The sequence below is a fragment of the Grampus griseus genome, assembly GCF_964374135.1.
Source record: "Grampus griseus genome assembly, chromosome: 11".
Taxonomy (NCBI): Eukaryota; Metazoa; Chordata; class Mammalia; order Artiodactyla; family Delphinidae; genus Grampus; species Grampus griseus.
In genome coordinates this window covers 6229792-6250801 of record NC_139005.1, presented here as the reverse complement: position 1 = coordinate 6250801, position 21010 = coordinate 6229792, and the positions used below count along the sequence as shown (strand labels likewise).

Genomic DNA, 21010 nt, shown 5'->3' with positions numbered 1-21010 from the left:
ACCCAGCCTCACCCTCCAGGGCAGGCAGGGCCGGTCCCACGTGCTCCCCTGAGATGCAAGTGAGCAGTGAGGGAGAGGGTCGAGAAGAAATCAGCAAAGAAGGGCTAGGGTTTGAGTGAAAAGGAAACGGGGAAGAGGGGGTGTGAGCAAGCCTCTGGTAGAGCGGACCCAAGGCCCACTGGACGGGGAGGGCAGGAGGCGGACAGAGGCGCTGTGCTGGCTACATTCATCTGGTCCGCAGGCCCAGGAGACCAACAGGAAATGCAGGGGGAGCCAGCTGGGGAGGCTGCAGATGGGAAGCTCCTCCTGGCTGGGGCCTCAGGTGAGACTACATGTCTTCTGGAGCCGGCTGGAGGGACGAAGAATAAGAGGAGCGTGTCTGTTCCTCCCCAGCTCCTTGCTTTCCAGGCCCTCCCTGGCTCCCAGACCCTGCTTTTCTCTTCCAGCTCAGTGATGGCCTCTGGACACATCGCAGGCCCCCTGCCCCTCACCTCGCCGTCCTCCACCTCCCGCCAGCTACTACCTCCTGGGCCATCCCTGCCTGCTTCTCTCCTCTCCCACCTCCCTCTAGCCCCCCTCTCCTCTTCTCTTCCTCCCCTCCCTTCCCTCTCTTCTCCCCCCTTCCCTCTCTGCCCCCTAGTTACTGCGAGCAGTGGCAGGTCTTCTTCTCACTGAGGAGTCTCTTGATCTGAGATGTCCGCTGTGCCCGGCGCTGTCCAGGGAGAAAGAGAGGAGTCGTGAGGGTCCCAGGCCTCTGAAAGGGAGCTGCCCCTTGGAGGGGGGCGTGGGAGGGGAGAGGCAGTGACTGTGGCTGAGGCCATCTGTCCCAGAATTAACTCTGCGCCTTCCTGTCTCTCCCTCCGCGTGGGATCTGGGACGGGGCCCAGCTGGCAGTGAGGCTGCTGAGCAGCGGGCCGAGGGAGCCAGAGCAGAAGCAGGTCACCGACACAGGGTATCCTTGTTGCCGCACAGGCCTCAGGTGCACAAGTGCCCCGCGGGGGAACGAGGGCGTCTGGGGAGACTCACTCACCCTGCGGTGCCAGTATTTAGCAGAGAAGATGCAAAATCCAGTGAGAAGCAGAAGACTGGCGACCCCCCCCAGCACCACAGCCAGAAGCTTCGGCCAGGCGCGGGCGAGCACCGGGGGCAAAACTGCAAGAGAGAGAGCTGTGCTCAGCTCCCTGCCCGCTGCACTCAGGCACAGGGCACGCAGCAGGGGGGCCCGAGGAGGGAGGGCCTCATTGCCCTGCCACACTTGGGTCTGATCCTTGGGCTGGGAGAGCGGGGCAGGGTGCACGGGGCCCTCAGGGGCCCCCAGGGCTGGAAGGGAAAGGCTGGGGAAGGGGTTTTAAGGTTTAGACACTGCACTGTACCCTGGGGAGCTAGAAGCGGCGGTCCACGCCATGTGCCGTGCACATGAATGTGTGTATGTGTGTGTGTGTCTCTCTGTCTGGGTTTGAAGAGGAGCCAGGGAGGGGGGCTCTTGGTCAGGTGGACCCCATGCCTGGGCTGTAGACCTTAGGGAGATGGGAACTTGTAGGGCTACAAGAGCCCAGGACCACACCCCACTTCACCTCATCACCCCTGTGTCCAGGCACCATACCTATAACCCACCCATCTCAGAGCAACTGGGAGGCTGGGTGGTCTCCACCAGCTTTGGGAGGGTCCCACGGTGGAGGAGGTCGGGGCTCGGGGTTAGGCCACGAAATCGGGACTCTCACTCACTCTTGACCTTGGATTCCAGCAGGACTTTGCCCTTGTCGCTCAGTAGACACTGCCACATGCCTGCTTCAGGGCCCAGCACCGTCACCAGCTTCTGCTGATCTGAGACCCTCATACTCTGGTTCTCCTTCTTCAAGCTCAGTGTCAGCCCGGGGGACGTGGGTCCCAGCACCTCACAGGTCAAACTGTTTGGGGACTTAGTCACTGCAGAGGGACAAGAGCCTGAGACTGGGAGCCTGGACCTCTGGGTTCCCAGCACCTCCATGCTCTAAGGCGATTCGTAGGACAGTGAAAATGATACTTTACATTGGCATTCCTCTTTTAGCCTCTCAGAGCACATTTTCATGCAGTTATGATGGAGGAAACAGGGTTTTTGAGGTCCAACAGTCTTAGATTTGAACCCCAGCCCCACTGCTTACTATCTGTGAGTCTCTGAACAAGTTACTTACCCACCTGAGCCCCAGACAAAAATTAAATGGAGAAATACATGTAGAGCGCTTGACTGGGGCCCGGCAGGTACAAAGCATCAAATATTAGCCGTTATTATTTGTGAAGTTGTTATGATGATCAAGGAGATAAGGATGGGGAGAACTCAGTGTGGCGTCTGACCTTGTCACCATCACTGTCGTACTGTTACCCTCTTTAGGAGAAAGCCGAGCCACAGAGGGGTCACAGAGGGTCGGGCAGAGGCAGAACTAGAGCCTGGTTCTCAGGGAGGACCCCTGGGAATTCTAGCGGAGGCCACCTTAGGCCGGCTCTTGGATGTCAGGGACGGACAGAGGATTGCAACCTCAGTTCAAAACCAGCCCTTGATTGGCTCCATCAGGCAGCCAGGGCCTAGGCATCCCTCTGGGGGCCTGTCCTGCCTTGGAGGGTCCCAGGGCCGGGGCCCTCCAGCCCCACCCGCCCTCACCTTCTCAGCCTATCTCCTCACCTCTCATCACCACGAGCTTCACTTCCTGATACAACTTCCCCTTGGTGAGGTTCAGGGTCAGGTTTCCAGAACCTGCGTACTGAGGCAAGGCCTGGGGCAGAGTCAGGCGGAGGGGGAGCGCCTTACTCAGGCGGAGCTTGAGGTCCTTGTGAGCCTTTCCCACAGTCACCTTCCCGTTGTTCAATGTGAAGGTGATCCAGGACTCGGGGGAGGAATTCCCCGTTGCCTGCAGCCAGCTCAGCTCCCCGCTCAGATTTTCATCTCCGAATGTGAGTGGGAAGGAAAAGTTCATCTGCTCCCCCTCCTTTGCATAGACTGTGCTGGAGACCTCCTGGAAGGCTGGAGGGGGACGGGAGAGAACCCGGGTCCATACGCAGGCACGCGGCGGGTAGGCACGTGGTGGGGGGAGACGGGAGGAGACCAGGTGAGTCCAAACACCCAGGCTGCCATTCAGGCGCTTAAACTCCCATCTACCTCTCCTCTCCTCTCTCAGCTCTGCACCCCAGGGAGGTCCCACGGCAGCACCCCCTCCCCCTAGAAGCCCTCCTAGAACAGCCCAGCCACAAGGGGCCTCTCCCTCCTCAGGATCCTAGAGCACAGAGGCCATTTGGCCTGCACCACTTGGGTACATAAGTTATCACCCTTCACAAGATAAGAGCAAATCCTGGCTGACTACGTGCCAGGTGCTGTTCTAAGTGCATTCCGTACGTCACTTCTGCCCATAACACGACAAGGTAGGCTAGACCATCCCTGTTTTACAGACGCAGAAACCAAGGCACAGAGAGGTTCAGTAACTTGCCCAAGGCCACACGGTTAAGCCAGAGCCAGGATTTCAACCAGAGTCCACACACTTCACCACCGCACACCCTACTGTGTGTCCCGTAAGCACCTGGAGGACAGGATCTGGGGTGGTGCCTGCCTTCTGGGCTCTCTTTTCCCTCCCAAAGCCTAGCTCAGGAGGCATCAAATTTGCAATGTCAGATTTCATCAGGACTGGCTCGCTGCTCTGAGTGTCCCTGAATTAGTGGCTTTGCCAACTTGGTGGGAGGGGGGAGCTGAGGCAACGGAGAACATAGACGCCCTTGATAGCCCTCCTTTGGGGTTTCCTCCTGGGTCTCTGGGGTCGCTCACGTCCTCACATCCCCTGTCCCTTCCTTCTCCCATGTCCACTACCCTGAGGCGTGGCTGTAAATGAGAAGCTTGAGGAAGAGAGGGCCCAGTATGTCCCCCAGGGCAGACCCAGAACTGGAGCAGCAGCGAGAGCAGAGGGACCGTCTGTCAGGCCAGGGGGCCTGCGGAGGAGGGGAGCGCCTCTTACCCAGCACCAGGATGTGCTTGTTGAACACCAGCGTCTGCTGGGCCTGGGAGACGGTACATGTCCAGGTGCCACTGTCCTGCAGCCCCACCTGGGGCAGTGACAGACTCTTGGCCTCATTCTTCCTTTTATTCCCTGGACCTTTCCATTGCACTGAAGGGTTACTACCAGAGGGGCCTTCCAAGGTCAGGGTCAGGCTCTGTCCCAGCAGCAAGCGGGTGTCCGAGCTGGCAGTCACTGTGGGGGGAGCAGGCCAGTTGTGTCACACACACGCACCATCTTCAAGGAGAAGGGAAGAAGCCAGGAGACCAAGGGTGTCTCTCTGTTACCCCCATCCCAGCATCTCCCTTCTGCCCATCCCCAGCCCAAGGCAGCGTTTCCCTCTCCCCTCCCCCTCTCCTTGTCTCTCTCAGTCCTTCCTCTGTCTCCTGCCTTTCCATTCCCCTCACCCCCACCCCTAGGTCTCTTCGACTCCCCCTGCCTGACCCAAGACCTGAGGAGGGGCTGAGGAGATGCAGCGGCCTGTCTGATCAGTCTCTGGACTGTTGAAATGCCACCAGCTCAGGTCCTGGTTTGGGTACAGGGATGGGAGTCAAGGAGGAAGGGAGATCGGCTGGAGGTGTCCTCATCCCAGGCTGCCCCACTCACGTCTGAACACCTGCAATTCCACCTCGATCTTCTTGTCCTCCACTTCGCAGATGTAAGTCCCCGAGTCAGGTACTTCAAGATCCTTGATGACCAGAGGAAAGGATCCTTGGTCCCACAGGTTTATTTTTGATTCGACTCGAGAGTTCAGGTTGGAGGCACCTGGGAGTAGAATGCCACTGTATTGAGGAGGTTGGGGTACCCTGGAGGCACGGCACCCCCTGGCGAGGGCGGTGCCCACAACTCTGCTGATCTGAGTTGCTCATTTCCAGCAGAATCTGCCTCGGGTCCTAATCTGAGAACCCCAGACTGGCGAGGAGGTCCCAACACATTCTTTTACCAGGCCAGGACATCTCACTAACCCAAAATATAAAATCTTACCTTCATTTAGAGAGCACCAACTCCTACATGCCAAACACTTTACATGCATCATCTCAAGTAATCTTCACAACAGTTCTGAGAAATAGGTACTGTTTTGCTTATCTTGCAAATAAGGAAAGTGAGGCTCAGAGAAATTAAGTAGTTGCCCAAACTCTTGCTAACACGTTATCGGCAGAAACATAAACCAGTACAATTTCTTTGGAAGGTAATTTGTTTTGTTTTCGTTTTCGTTTTTAAAATTTTTATTGGCGTAGAGTTGATTTTAAATGTGTTAGTTTCTGCTGTACAGCAAAGTGAATCAGTTCTGCATATACATACGTCCACTCTTTTTAAAATTCTTATTCCATACAGGTCATTACAGAGAATTGAGAAGAGTTCCCTGTGCTATACGGTAGGTCCTTATTAGTTATCTATTTTATATACAGTAGTGTGTATATGTCAGTCTTAATCTCCCAATTTATCCCTTCCCCTGGAAGGTAATTTGTAATGTCTACCAGAATTACAAATGCACATACAGAACTAAATGTTCATCAAGGAAGGAGAGGTTAAATAAATTAGAGTTCACCCATTCAGTGGAATGCTATAAGAGAAGAAGGAGAAGGATCTTTCTATTCTGAGATGGAATAATATCTAAGAAACATCATTAACTGAAAAAAGCAAGATATTAAGCAGGCTACCATTGCTTGAAAAGGAGGGGGAAAGTTATTTAACATCTATCTATCTATATCTATCTATCCATCTATCTATCTGTCTCTCTATCTACCTATCCTGCCTGGTATATGAACAAATATTTGTAGAGGTGAATGTAAGGAAATGGTCGCCTTAGTAGTCCCTAGGGAGAGGAAGTGCATCCCCATGAGACAGGTGTGGGAGGGCTTTTCACTTTATGCCCTTTTCTACCTTTTGAATTTATTTTATTTTATTTTATTTTTTTGTGGTACGCGGGCCTCTCACCATTGTGGCCTCTCCCGTTGTGGAACACAGGCTCCGGACGCGCAGGCTCAGCGGCCATGGCTCACGGGCCCAGCCGCTCCGCGGCATGTGGGATCTTCCCGGACCGGGGCACGAACCCGTGTCCCCTGCATCGGCAGGCGGACTCTCAACCACTGCGCCACCACGGAAGCCCTACCTTTTGAATTTTGACATCAGTAAGTGGTGGAGCCAGGATTAAGATTCAGGCTGTTGGGTACACTATGCAGTACTGTCTCTGGAAAGTTCTGCAAGCACGGACATGCGGCCTCCTCCAGTCTCCTCATCAGAACCACCAGCACCCAGAAGAAGCTCTTCTCTTTAGCTAACTATTTTCTATGTGCAGCAGCAGCCCCAGAACTTCATTACAATGAAGGGCTTTAGCAGCTAAATTTGCATAGCGAAGACACAGGCTTTTACTTAGAATGCATATTTGCAGGGATGGGGTGAAGGCGGCTGAGATAAAGCTCCCACCCTCAACCCCCTGGCCCTCTCCCCATTTTGGCCTTGGTGTGGGAGACGTACTGTCAAGTCGGCCGTCATTCTCCCTTCTTGCCTCTTCCAGACCCCACAGCCCCTTCCCGCTGCTCAGGGCCACCCTCTCCAGGAGACCTTTCCAGATAACCTGTAGCCCTGGGCTCACACCCACCCCCGATTTTCCTCCAGCTCTGCCCACCTCCCCTTTCATTTGTCCTGCAGGAGTCCCTACCCTACCTGCTCTCTCCCCTGGATCCGTGTGCTGGTTAGCTCCCCAATTTTTCTGAAATCCTACTACATTCCTTTTACAATCTACCAAACTTCTTGAAGGGGTAGCCTCCTCTGGTTCTGCCCCCGTGTCACTTCTTTCGATTCTCTCCTCCACATCTGAGCACCCTTCCCTTTTCTTCCCCTTGGACTCCTATTCTGCTGTCTACATTTAGGTGCTACTCCGGACTCTCTCCTGGATCCTCTTCCCCGTTTCTGTAGACATTCTCAATTCCACTGCATCCCCTGTCGGCTCTGCAGATGACCCCCAGCCCCAGCCTCTCGCCTACATCCTGGGCCCACGTTTCCAGTGGCCCAAGGGATGACTTTATCTGGATGTCCTGCCATCACCCAAAACGCAATTGGTTCCAAATGAAATGTAACACCCTTTCCCTAAAATAACTTTTCCTCCTTGCTTCCCTTTTAAAACGTCTTCCGAGCCTCGTCATGACCCCCTTGTCCGGACTGTTCCATACCTTGTAAAAGTGATTCTACTTTGTGAAAGGTCAAAGGTTATCAGTGCATCTGGGATCAATTCATGGAGGAGACCAGTACTGAACCAAGCCTTAAAAGAAGTTCAGGCGGTGAGCTAGAGGAAAGGGTTGCAGCAAGGACATCTAGGAAGGGGGAAAAGCTCCAGGAAAGCTGCACAGGCAACCACCTCAAAGCAGTGAGGAAGGGGCTTCCCTGGTGGCGCAGTGGTTGGGAGTCCGCCTGCCGATTCAGGGGACATGGGTTCGTGCCCCAGTCCGGGAAGATCCCACATGCCGCGGAGCGGCTGGGCCCGTGAGCCATGGCCGCTGAGCCTGCGCGTCCGGAGCCTGTGCTCTGCAATGGGAGAGGCCACAACAGTGAGAGGCCCGCGTACCGCAAAAAAAAAAAAAAAAAAAAGCAGTGAGGAAAACACCTGGGTGTGAGGTTTCTAGCTGGGGAGCTGCAGCAAGCGATGCTGAGGGGAAGAATGTCAGGCAGAGGCTTCCAGGCTTAGCCTAATGGACTAGGGAGTGAAACACGCAAAGCATTGCTTTGGGAGCCGGTACTGCTGCAGGAGGAAGAGAATTGAAGTAGGAGAGACTGGTAGCAGAGAGAATTGCCAGGAAGCTTCCACTGTAATCCAGGGGAGGGGTATGTGGCCTTGGCTAATGAGGGTGGAGTTCCCATGAGAACAAAGAAGATGAAACAGAAAAACACTTCCACGGGAAGGAATGGCCATAAGCAGTGACTGATGGGAAATCAGGGACTGAAGTAGGGGAAAAAAAAAAATTGGCTCTATGGTTCAGAAACTGGGGGAGTCAGGAGAGTGATGCTGCCGCGGTCAGAGATCAGGAAGCCGGGAAGGGGAGCTGTTCTGAAGGAAATTCAAATCATGGTAACAGAACAAAAACGTCAACACAAAAGAGGTAAGAACGTTTAGAAGGGAGTACATATGTTTCAATCTCACAGGCGATCATAGAAATGCAAATTAAACCAACAATGATATATTTTTCAACCATCAAATTAGCCAAAAAAAAAAGTTTTAAATATTACTATTCAGTGTCAGCAAGGGTGCTGGTAAGATAGGCACACAGTGACATTATTATCTAGACTTATTATAAATGGCTAGAACCTTTCTGGAAGTGATCTTGCAGTATATACCAACTTTTTTTTTTTTTTTTTTTTGCGGTACGCGGGCCTCTCACTGTTGTGGCCTCTCCCGTTGCGGAGCACAGGCTCCGGACGCGCAGGCTCAGCGGCCATGGCTCACGGGCCCAGCCGCTCCGCGGCATGTGGGATCTTCCCGAGCCGGGGCATGAACCCGTGTCCCCTGCATCGGCAGGCGGACTGTCAACCACTGTGCCACCAGGGAAGCCCTGTCTTTAGTTTTTAGAAGTTTAATTATGATGTTTTTTTTAAATTTATTTTATTTTTTAATTTTATTTTTGGCTGCATTGGGTCTTTGTTGCTGTGTGCGGGCTTTCTCTAGTTGCGGTGACCAGGGCTACTCTTCATTGCAGTGCGTGGGCTTCTCATTGCAGTGGCTTCTCTTTGTTGCAGAGCATGGGCTCTAGGCACGCGGGCTTCAGTAGTTGTGGCACTCAGGCTCAGTAGTTGTGGCTCACGGGTTCTAGAGCACAGACTCAGTAGTTGTGGTATACAGGCTTAGTTGCTCCACGGCATGTGGGATCCTCCTGGACCAGGGCTCGAACCTGTGTCCCCTGCACTGGCAGGAGGATTCTTAACCACTGCGCCACCCGGGAAGCCCTAAGAAGTGTCTTGATGTGGATTTCTTTAGGTTTATCCTGCTTAGGTTTTGCTCAACTTCTTGAATCTATAGGTTAATATCTCTTGCCAAATTTGCAAATTTTTCAGCCACTATTTTTTCCAGTACTTTTTCAGTTCAATTTTCTTTCCCTTCTCCTTCACTCATTGACACAAATATTACATCTTTTGTTAGAGTCCCACAAGTCCCTATGGCTTTGTTCATTTTTTCCACTCTATTTTCTCTCTGTTGTTCAGATTGTGTAATTTCTATTGTTCTATCTTGCAGTTCACTGATTCTTTCCTCTGTCCCCCCCACCCCAATGTGCTGTTGGGCTCATTCATTGATCCCTTGTATTTTGGTTATATTTTTCCATTCTAAAATTTCCATTTGGTTCTTTTTATATTACCCTTTTTTTTTGGCCAGGCTGTGCAGCTTGTGGAATTTTAGTTCCCCAACTAGGGATCAAACCTGGGCCCCAGCAGTAAAGCACCAAGTTCTAACCACTGGACCAGCAGGAAATTTCCAACATCCTCTGTTTCTTTGCTGAAGCTTTCTGGTTTTCATTTGTTTCAAGCATATTTGTAATTGTTTGCTGAAGAACTTTTTATCATGGCTGCTTTAAAGTATTTGTCAGATAATTCTATCCTCTCTTTCATCTCAGTGTGGGCATCTGTTGGTTCTTTTTTTCATCCAGTTTGAGATGTTTCTGGTTCTTAGTATCAAGAGTGATTTTCACTTGGAAACTGGACATTTGAGTGTTATGTTATGAGATTCTAGATCTTATTTAAACCTTCCTTTTTAACTGGCTTTCTTTTATACCGTTCTTATTACTGCCAGGTAGAGGAAGAAATCTAGGTTCTCCTCTCACTCTCCACTGTGCTAGAGGGGGATGCTCCTCATAACTGGTCAGGGGTGGAAGTTCCAGTTCCCCACGTGGGGAAGTTCCAGTTCCCCATGTGGTCTCCATAGATCCTGGTTACTACAGGGTGATGGTAAAGGTCTTGACTCTCCACTAGACCTCTTCTGACACCACCCCAGCAGGGTGGGGTGCCTCCTGACTGCTGGGTGGGGTGGAAGTCCAGGATCTTCCTGTGATCTCCACTGACTTTACAGGGGGTGGAGGAGCCTTCTCACTGGCTGGGGGGGATGCACAGCCCCATTCTCTACTTTGCATTCTCTGATCCCATCTCAATGGAGGTGTTGGGTGCCTACACAGCCTGGGTGGGGGTGTGTGGAAGTTTAAGCTCCCATTCAGCCTTTGTTGGCATGGGAGGGTGCGGGGTCACAGTTTTCCTCTGGTGTTTGGTTGAAGTAGAGCAGTCGTTATATTGAAGTTTTTTGTCTTGCTGGGTTGCTCCTTTCCTGGTCCTTTGACTAAAGAGAGCAGGCTTCTGTGAGGCTTATTTTCGTCTGTGCCCATCAGAGCTTCCAGGTTGCCGGCTTCTTCAGCTCCAAGACTGGGGTATTCGAGGCAAAAAGAAAACTCGCCAACCTGTTGTTCTTCAGGCCCTGAGGTCCCTACCGGTCTGCTCTCTTCTCAACACGTTTCAGAATCTTCTTACGTTAGTTCTATATGCAATGTCTAGATTTTCATTTGTATTTCATGAGAGGAAGAGTGAAGAGTATGTTACTATGGACTGAATTGTGTTCCCCCAAAATTCATATGTAGAAGCCCTAACACTCAATGTGGTGATATTGGGAGATAGGGAGGTAATTAGATTTATATGAGGCCATGAGGGTGGGGTCTTCCTGGAGGGATTAGTGCCCTCATAAGAAGAGACCCCAGAGAGCCCTCTCTCTCTCTCTGCCATGTGAGGACAGAGCAAGTAGGTGGCCGTCTGCAAGCCAGGAAGAGAGCTCTCTTAAGAACCCGACCATGGGGCTTCCCTGGTGGCGCAGTGGTTAAAAATCTGCCTGCCAATGCAGGGGACATGGGTTTGAGCCCTAGTCCAGGAAGATCCCACATGTGGCAGAGCAACTAAGCCCGTGTGGCACAACTACTAAGCCTGCACTCTAGAGCCCGTGAGCCACAACTACTGAAGCCTGCACTCTAGAGCCCATGCTCCGCAACAAGAGAAGCCACTGCAATGAGAAGCCTGCGCACCACAATGAAGCATAGCCCCCACTCGCCGCAACTAGAGAAAGTCTGCACGTAGCAATGAAGACCCAACGCAGCCAAAAATGATAAATAAATAAATAAATAAATAAAAGACCCCAACCGTGCTGGCACCCTGATCTCAGGACATCCAGCCTCCAGAACTGTGAGAATATGTGTTTCTCTTGTTTGAGTCACCCAGACCATGGTATTTTGTTATGGCAGCCCAAGCAGACTAATATGTATGTCTACTCAATTTTCTGGAAAGCCCTTGTTTTTTATTATCTGCATAGTTTCCCACAGTTGTACCATAGTTTAACCCTTTCATCATTGATGGGTTTTCAGTTTGAATTCTGTGCTTTCATATTATAAGCAATGCTTATAACAACATCCTTGCACAGGTTTCATGAAATATTCCTGATCTTATTTCTGTCAAATAGATTTTCCAGGGAATTCCCTGGCGGTCCAGTGGATAGGACTCCGCACTTTCACTGCCAAGGGTGGGGATTCAAACCCTGGTTGGGGAACTAAGATCCCGCAAACCGCGTGGCATGGCCAAATAAATAAATAAAATAAAACTATTTAAAAAATAGATTTTCCAGAATAGCTATTACTAGGTAAAAAGATTTTAGAACTTTGTATTTAGTAAACATTGACAGATTACTTTAAAAAATTAGCCTAATAATTGATTGTCCCATCATGATATAATGTTCTGAGGGAGTAGGATAAAAAGTATGTATAGTATGATATCATCTATGTAAATAATATATATTTCCCACACTAAACAAAGATCAGAAGGAAGTAAATGAAAATGTTAACAACAGATATCTCTGAGTGGTAGAATTATGTGTGCATTTGATTTTCTTCCTTATTCTTTTCTGCATTTGCCAAATATTCTATAATGAGCACGTAATACTTTAAAAATCTGGAGAAAAAAAGTTAACATCAATAAAATTTACATAAAGGAAGTAACATACTGAAAAGTGCACACTGATATACAGTTGCATCTTACTATAGCAGATGCCATTTCAGCAAAATTTGTATAATAAAAAGATATCTAAAGAGCAAGCTGACCTGGCCCACAGATTTCACTTCTAGGAATTCATCCTACAGAGACATTTGTACGTTTCCAAAGATACCAGGTTTGACTCACTGAAGAATTCTTTTTTGTGAGAGCAGTAAAATGAAAATAGCCTAAGTGTCGAACAATATGGGATTAGTCAAATAAATCATGGTATAATTATACAAAAGAACTATGCAGTCACAGAAAAGAAATGAGGTAGAAATATATAGAGAGGGACAGATATATGCAGATACAGATAGATGCACACACATATTGAATACAGAACAATCTTCAAAATACCTGCATAATTTTAAGAAAAAAAAAAAACCCAAGGTTAGAACCAGGGGCATTGTTATGGTGTGCTCATTGCCTGAATGTCTCTTTTGTTCTTTACTATATTATATCCCCAGCACCTAGAACATTATCTAATTACTTAATTAACATATAGCCTCTCTCTCTCTCTCTCTCTCTCTCTCCATATATATATATACATATAATATACACCCATATATGATAAATTGATTTTATGTAAGAAGAGAGGGGAACCTATATATATATATATGCTTCTACATGCATGGTTCCTCTCTTTTTTTTTTTTTTTTTGCGGTACGCGGGCCTCTCACTGTTGTGGCCTCTCCCGTTGCGGAGCACAGGCTCCGGACGGGCAGGCTCAGCGGCCATGGCTCACGGGCCCAGCTGCTCCGCGGCATGGGGGATCTTCCCGGACCGGGGCACGAACCCGTGTCCCCTGCATCGGCAGGTGGACTCTCAACCACTGCGCCACCAGGGAAGCCCCCATTCTATTGCTTTTAATGAAAGTAGACCAAGTATGGTCATGGATCTGCAGCAACAATATTCGTGAAATCATGGGTTTTATATGATAGCTATTTTTCTAATATCCATTAACATAATGAAATTATAATAGACCACCAGAAGCCATTCCCCAGCCCACCAGCAGCTGGCAGAGGGAGGCTCTGCACTTGGAGGGTCCCTGAGACTCTCAGCTGGAACCTCCAGGATCCCAGAGTTTCCTAGGAGCTGGGCTCTGACACCAGGGGTGTTCAATCCCTGGGGCTTTCCTCTCTGAACGGGGAGTGGGGCCAGCCTACCTTTGTGCCAGAAGTAGCCGTGACGCCCCAGAATCTTGGTCTGGTAAGAATTTTTCCAGCTGAAGAACAGGCTCTTATTCTGGGAAGCCTTGCAGGGCAGCTCTGCGAGTTCTCCTGCCTTACCCAGCACCACTTTCTTCCCCTGAGTGCCGGCTGGGAGCATCACTAGGTGGAAAAACAGGGGGTCAGGCTTCGAGGGTGTGGCTGCGCTGCCTCCGCCTTAACCGCCCCACACACACACTGCATTTCCCAATCGGCCCCTCCTCCCAGGCCACCTGCACCCAGACTCCAAGTCTGAGCACTCACCCAGTTGCAGCACCAGGAACAGGTGCCTAAGAGAGGTTCCGGGGTCCATTGTGGCTTTGCTGAGGCAGGCAGGGACCTGGGCCTTCCCCCAAAGGAAAGGCAGGGCCTGGGGGAGACACCAGTCATCAGTCAGCAGGCGTTCACCTGGCCTGGGACCCCTTCAGGACCTGGACAGCCAGGCCAGGACCTAGACGTGCAGATCTCTAAACAAGACACCCACTGGACGTGCCACACATGCTGTACCCAGACCGGGGGTGGGTTCTCTGCCAGGTGGGACCAGAAACGGATTCTCGGAGCAGGTGGTAAATTGGGACTAGGACCAGGGAGCCAAGCCAGGTCATGAAGGTCCTTGAGTGCCATACTGGGAGGCTGGGACTCGACCCTGGGCGCTAGGGAGATTTACTTAGAGAAGGACAGGAGTAGATTTACAAGATAGATGCCTTCAGCTGTTGAGCAAACAATGAGCTGGAGGAGGTCAAACACTGGAGGCAGGATTTCAAGAATCCTGGTGAGAAAACTCCAAACTACAACTAGAACTACCATATGACCCAGCAATCCCACTACTGGGCATATACCCTGAGAAAACCATAATTCAAACAGACACATGCACCCCAATGTTCACTGCAGCTCTATTTACAATAGCCAGGAGATGGAAGCAACCTAAGTGTCCATCATTGGATGAACGGATAAAGAAGATGTGGCACATATATACAATGGAATATTACTCAGCCATGAAAAGAAACGAAATTGAGCTATTTGTAGTGAGGTGGATGGACCTACAGTCTGTCATACAAAGTGAAGTAAGTCAGAAAGAGAAAGACAAATACCGTATGCTAACACATATATATGGAATCTAAGAAAAAAAATGTCGTGAAGAACCTAGGGGTAAGACAGGAATAAAGACACAGACCTACTAGAGAATGGACTTGAGGATACGGGGAGGGAAGGGTAAGCTGTGACAAAGTGAGAGAGGCATGGACATATATACACTACCAAACGTAAAATCGATAGCTAGTGGGAAGCAGCCGCATAGCACAGGGAGATCAGCTCGGTGCTTTGTGACCACCTAGAGGGGTGGGATAGGGAGGGTGGGAGGGAGGGAGATGCAAGAGGGAAGAGATACGGGAACATATGTATATGTATAACAGATCCACTTTGTTATAAAGCAGAAACTAACACACCATCGTAAAGCATCATTTAACTCCAATAAAGATGTTAAAAAAAAAAAAAGAATCCTGATGAGACAAGATGAGGCCTGAACTCAGAGAGACGGACTTGAGGGAGGAGCTCTGAATTAAAACTCCCAGGACTGGGACTTCCCTGGTGGTCCAGTGGGTAAGACTCCACGCTCCCAATGCAGGGGGCCCAGGTTTGATCCCTGGTCTGGGAACTAGATCCCGCATGCATGCCACAACTAAGAAGTCTGCATGCCGCAACTAAAGATTCGCATGCTGCAACTAAGACCAGACACAGCCAAAATAAATAAATAAATAAATATTTAAAAAATAAAATAAAACTGCCAGGACTTGGGGCCTGATTCAGTGTGAGTGATGCGGCCAGAGAAAGAGCAGAGGGCGATTCCCTGCTCACTGTCAGACCGACCCTACGAGGTCTCTGAGTGGGACAAGGAGAAAGATGATGTTCCAGAGTTTCTGTGGGCTTGGAAGACAGACAAGGCTGTGGAGGAGGGGGTCGCAGAAAGGCTCTGAACAGGCCTCAAGGAATGGGCGGCACTGGGTTGGAGCAGTGATTCTCAGTGTGTGGTCAGAGGTCATCAGCAGCAGCTGATACCTGAGAAAGGTCCACCCCAGAACTGCTGAATCAGAAGCTGGGGGTGTGTCCAGCCGCCTGTGTTTTCACAAACCTCTGGGCGACTGATGGACGGCTCAAGTCTGAAAGCCCTGAGCTAGCTGGAAAAGAAAGGGGAGGGGCATCCCACTGCCACGTGCAAGGTCAGGGGGCTGTGGAGGGAAGTAGTGGGGGGTGACATGGGAGGGGGCGTGGAACCTGACCTTGAATCTTCAGAGGCAGGCTAGAGGGTGAGGACTCGGCTCTGCAGGCCACTGGGAGTCGCTGCTGTTTTTCTGAGCAGAGATGTGAGTGGTCTTTGTAGAGCTTTAGGAGGCTTGATGTGGTAACGGGACAAGACAGATGACATGGAGGAAGTAGAGACTAAAGGAAGGCCACCAGACAGTGCCTCGAAGGCAGGCAGGGGCAGGCTCGAGTGCCTTCCAGCGAGCGGGGTGGAGGAGGGTTGGACTGGGAGTTTGGGATTAGCATATGCAAACTTATATACAGAATGGAAAAACAACAAGGTCCTATTGTGTAACACAGGGAACTATATTCAATATGCTGTAATTAACCATAATGGAAAAGAATATGAAAAAGAATGTACATATGTATATATATACGTACCTGAATCACCTTGCTGTGCAGCAGAAGCTAACACAACGTTGTAAATCAACTGTACTGCAATTTAAGAAAAGTGTCTTTGAACTCCAGGCCCAGGCTGTAAGCGGGCCTCAGAGCATAGACGGCCTTGGGGGCAGTGCCGGCATGCACCTGGCCCAGAGTTTGTGCACCCAGACCTACTTTTCTCTCCCCCTCTGCTGCTCTTTCTCTCCCCCGAGACCACCTTTGCAATGATCTGCCCCCTCTGAACTCCCACAGCCTCCCACTCTGAACTTGACACCCCCTTGGGCACATCCCACCTTCTACCTTCGGGTGCAATGACTTGGGTTCCCACCTCTCCTCCACCACCCTGATCTCCTCTGGGTTAGAGGTGATGGTCCGGCCAGCAATGCCGCCACTGGCACCAGCTGGAGCACAGAGAAAGGTCTCGGGTTGTGTTTGGGTAACTTAAACCAAATTGAATTGAACAGAAGAGGGGAAATCACTGATCACTTTTTTCTGTACTCAACATGTTAATTCTGTTACTAAAATGGGTCATTGAAGGGTCTGTACCCACCCAAGCCTGGCCTGGATGAAGCCCAATCATCCCGTCCACGCTGCCTGTTCTTGTGCGCACCCCCCCAGGCATGCTCCTTCCTCTCTGCCCTGCTTTCCACAAGGAGGCTGACTGCTACACACCCTACACAGCGCGTCATCCCGGCTCCCTCATGCTCCAACTCCTGGTTGGGGTTGGCCGCTGGGAAGCACCCACAAGAGATGGGAGGGCCGGGGAGAGAGGTGGGGGTATTTTATCCTTACTCTCTCCCGGCTCTGGGCATATTTTCTGGCAATGGCTGTATTCCCTCTCTCCCCGCTCCCTCCCCTGGCAACGGCAGCTCCTGTCAGATGGCCCCCTAACCACAGCTCAAACCCTCACTGGGTTCTGGAAACAACAGGTTGGCCCTTTCCCCTTCAAGACTCTGCCTCTTCCTACTGGTATCTGGTTCCTCACATGCTGGTTGGGCCCCTGTCCACACCTCTTTCTGCAGATGGTCTTGAACCATCTGAGACGCATTCTGCTTCCTGTTGGGCACTGATCCATGATTAGGATGTAGCACTCAGATGGGTGCTGAGGGCTTGGTCCTCCTTGTGAGGTTTGGGGGGCAGGGGGAAAGCCCCCTCCTCCTCCTCATCTGCTTTCAGGCAGCCTCCTCCCCATCTGCCTGAAAGAGGAACTATCCCGGGCCCAACTCACGGTGGGAACTGGATAGAATTCTTTTAAACCAGGGAAATAGGAAGAGAAGAGGTCATGAAGAAGGTTTCCAGGAAAGGAAGAGGGAGGCTAGTCACGGGCGAAGTTGTTTTGCAAGTTGGCCTAGGCCGTGGAGGCACAGAGGGGAAGGCTGGGGTGAAAGTGTAGGGCAGGGCACGCTGACATCTGAGAGCGGGTCCCACGGCCGCCACCCCAGACTCACCGTGTCCTTGATGAGTGGAGAGTGAAGGAGTCTGCATGTGGGATAGCCCTTCCCTGGGGTCCAAAGTCAGCCTAGATGCCTGAGCAAGGTTGGGAACATTCTTGCCTCTCCCCAAGTGGTGGTCATTCTTTCTTCCCCACTCGGTGATCCTGGGGTCTGCGCAAGGGCCACCTCTCGCCACCAGCTCCCTGCGCTGCCACCGCAGGCCTCAGCTTGATGGGGGAGGTTCTGGGTTTCCAGCCGCTGTTTGCTTTGGTGCCTGGGGCCTCTGCTGCTGCCTCAGAGAGCTGGCCTTTGATTTCCACATCCTCAGCCTCCCCAGAGGCGCTCTGCCCCGGTACCGTAGCATCCTGTACACCACAGCCCCTGAGAGCGGCTGGGAGGGCCCGCTGGTCCCCGAGGCCCTGGCTCCTCTCTCCCCCCGTTTCTCTGCTCACATCTGTGCATTCCTGCACCTATGCTTCCCCACACTGATGCCTCCACCTTCAACTCCCTGCATCCGTGTCCCCCTTCCTCTGTGCCTCAGACACCAGGAGGTGAGTCTGGCTCTCCTGGGCTCACCTTAAGAGCCCCTTGCCTCTTCTCCTTTAGCATCCCTCCTCTCTCCAGCTGCCACTACTCTCTAGGCCCTTCTGGCCTGGAAACCGGCATCCAGGCCTCTGGCAGGGATGCAGGCTTCCACAAGCCTCTATGTGAAGGGAGCCTGCAGAACACAGCCTGGAGCCCAGGGGCGGATGCCGGGGAGATGGCTGCAGGCTGGACAAAGGGAAAAGGACAGGGACTTCCCTGGCGGTCCAGTGGGTAAGATTCCGCATTCCCAATGCAGGGGGCCTGGGTTCGATCCCTGGTCAGGGAACTAGATCCCACGCGCATGCCACAATGAAGATCCAGTGCAGCCAAAATAAATTAATTAATTAAATTAATAAATATTAAAAAAAAAAAAGAGAGAAGGGAAAGGACAGATTCAGAGAAACACACAGAAGCCCCAAGGGAGGATGACGAGAGGATGGGTAGGAAAGAGGGCGGCAGGGAGAGACCCAGAGCAGCTCATTAAAGCAACAGCTGCACTTCACACAGTCCACGATCACACACAAAGCCCAGGGGCGTACAAACAAGGTAGGGGCAGAGGTTAAGCGAAGCAAATTCTGAGCAGGACACCCAAAGAGAGGCGAGGAGAGGCCAGAGTGGCGAGGCCCCGCACACCCTTGGCGCCCCGAGCCTCCCCGCCCCGGGCTGCGCTGAGGAGCGAGGCTGGGGGGGAGGAGGCGGGCGCATCCCCACCGCAGCGCCGGTCTGTGGTCCTGCAGGCGCTTTCATCTCCTCCCCACGGCCCCCATCAGCCCCCTCCAGCCCCGCCGCGGGATGCGGCCTCCACCGCACGCGCCCGGGTGCTGCTGCTCCCCGGCTTCACAGGAACTAACTTCCTAGAGACGCGGTCCCTCTAAGGGACCCTTGTGGTTCCCTGGCTGCAACCTCCGCCATCCTCTCCTTTGCCTCTGCCGCCCACGTGGGGAGAGCGGAGCCCCCCTCCTACCACAATCCCCCGAAAGGTGCAGAACAGTCCTCAGCCTCGGAGCCCACAAACCCAGGCCCCCGCCTGCTCCTCCCCGACACCCACCCTCACCAGAGGTGGTTCATTCAACCAGCGCTCACTGAGGGTCGACAGCGCGCCGGGCCCTCGGTCTCCAACTGCGTGGCGGACATCACCGTGGCCAGGATCAGGGCCCGAGGGCTGAGGGGCTTCTGCCCCAAACCGGTCGGTGGGGGGAGTTTGTATCCCAGGGGGGCCTCTTCTACCTAAGGGGCCCCACGCTGAAAGAGGGAAACAGCCCGGGGTTCTCTCTGACCTGGTCCTCTGGGAACCCTTTCATCTGAGGTGAGGAGGGCGGCCATTTTGTTCGAGCCCAGAGCCTACACAGCGCAAGAAATCGTTTGTCAGAACATGAGGTGCGTGACCTCCCCCATCAGGTTCTACCCTCAGCCTCGCAGCCCGAAAAAGTCACGCCACAAGAGCAGGACGTTCAGGAAGAGCTCTCCCACCCAGAGTGAAATCTTTGAATTAGCGAGAATGGGGCCTATTTTGAGGAATCTGACCGTGGGGAGGGAGGCCCTTCGCCCAGAATCCAGCCAGGAAGGGAGGACAGAGGACACCCAGGGAACAGGGCTGGAGGCCAGGGAGGCCTCAGGAAAGAGGAAAGGACCCAGGGCATGGAAGTGGAAGGCTGGGGTCCTCAGGGCATCCCACTTGAGGGGATCACCTCCTGCGTGCTCCCCCACCACACACACACACACACACACACACACACGCACACACACACACGCCCACCAAGCCCAGGGAGGGTCTGCAAATCTTTTTCTAATCCCCACTAGCCTCCTTTTGCAGAGCAGCTGAGACACCTAAAACCAATTCCTTAGAACCAATTTTTCTAACGATGTCGCGGCCTAAAAATACGTGTCTGTCACTCTTACAGCACGCCATGCCGAAGAGCTCGGTTTCAACCCTTTCTGGGAATGTTACCTTTCAACTGCTTCATTAACCATTTTGAAGCTAATTAAAGTGGAAGTGCCTTTAGACATATTGTTCAAAAATCCTAAAAATGCACAAAGAAGTCAACAAAAGTGTAGAAACCCATAAACAGGGAGTCGATGGAGGCTACATCAATCACACAGCTTACGAACTGCTGCCAGTATGCGTTCTGGTGTGAGTTTTTGGTGATTGGGTCATTGGGAAAATTAATTTTGGGGGAGAGCTGTCTCTAGACCAGATTCTACTTCTCTTTCTCTTTTTCTTGCTTTTATTTTCTTTTCTCTTTTCCTTTCTTTTTTCTAGGCCTCCTCCCTCCTTAATATTTGTTGATTATTTTTATGTCTTTCCCATCCCTCCTTCCCTCTTGTCTTCTTTTCCCCTCTCCCTGTCTTCATCTCCTCCACTCCCCATGACTAGTGGCCTTTCTCAGCCCGGGGCACCCATTCCTTCTCTGTTCTCGGAGTCACCCTTCCGAGTCAACACCCTTCCGCTCCGGGAACCGAGCTGTGCGCCGTGGGACCGCGGAGAGAAGTGTGGCGTAATCCCCGGCCTCTGCAAGCTCCCATTTCCAAGGGGAGATCAATGCTCATGAAATGCAAGAGAAGGTGGTCAGAGCTGTGGGCAGAGACCTGGAAATCCAACACGTCTTCTGTGACATTCCTCTCCCCTTCCCCGACCCTCGGGAAGGAACAAAGCCCTGTCTGTTCCTCTTACCTCTGGGCCTGGATCTCTCTTCCCCTCTGCTTCTTGCACAGGTGTGTCTGTGTGAGCGTTGGGAGCGAGAGCCCACGGGGGAGAGCGCCTGTTACTTCTGCAGAGATGTTCTCAAACGGAGAGACAGGAAGCCTGGTAGTGAGGCTCCTCCACGCCCCAGGCCTGGGCCAGCCCCCAGCGTCACCACCTGGGGCTGGGGTCCCCACCCCCTGCTTCTTGGGGAAGTTGTCAAAATGAAAATGGCAAAGTCAAGGGAAAAACATCTGTAGAACCCGGCCAGAGCCCAGAGCGTCACTGCGCTTCTCACTGAGTAGCGAGAAAAAGGGTCACTGTGCTTTTCGTTGGGTGGCAAGAAAAAGATTATATCAGTGATGCTAC

General features: G+C 51.9%; 1 protein-coding gene across 1 annotated transcript; it reads right to left on the bottom strand.

Annotated features, from left to right (window-relative positions):
- Positions 1-318: 318 nt before the first annotated feature.
- CD4 (CD4 molecule) lies at positions 319-20743 on the bottom strand (the record flags this gene model as incomplete). The annotated part of the gene is made up of 10 exons (XM_082665418.1): positions 20633-20743; positions 13526-13631; positions 13220-13384; positions 4620-4778; positions 3975-4208; positions 2657-2995; positions 1726-1926; positions 1031-1152; positions 645-712; positions 319-349 (listed from the first exon to the last, which is right to left on the bottom strand). The coding sequence occupies exons 2-10, from the start codon at positions 13572-13574 to the stop codon at positions 319-321; spliced, it is 1368 nt and encodes a 455-aa protein (XP_082521544.1). The 5' UTR covers positions 13575-13631; positions 20633-20743.
- Positions 20744-21010: the final 267 nt, after the last annotated feature.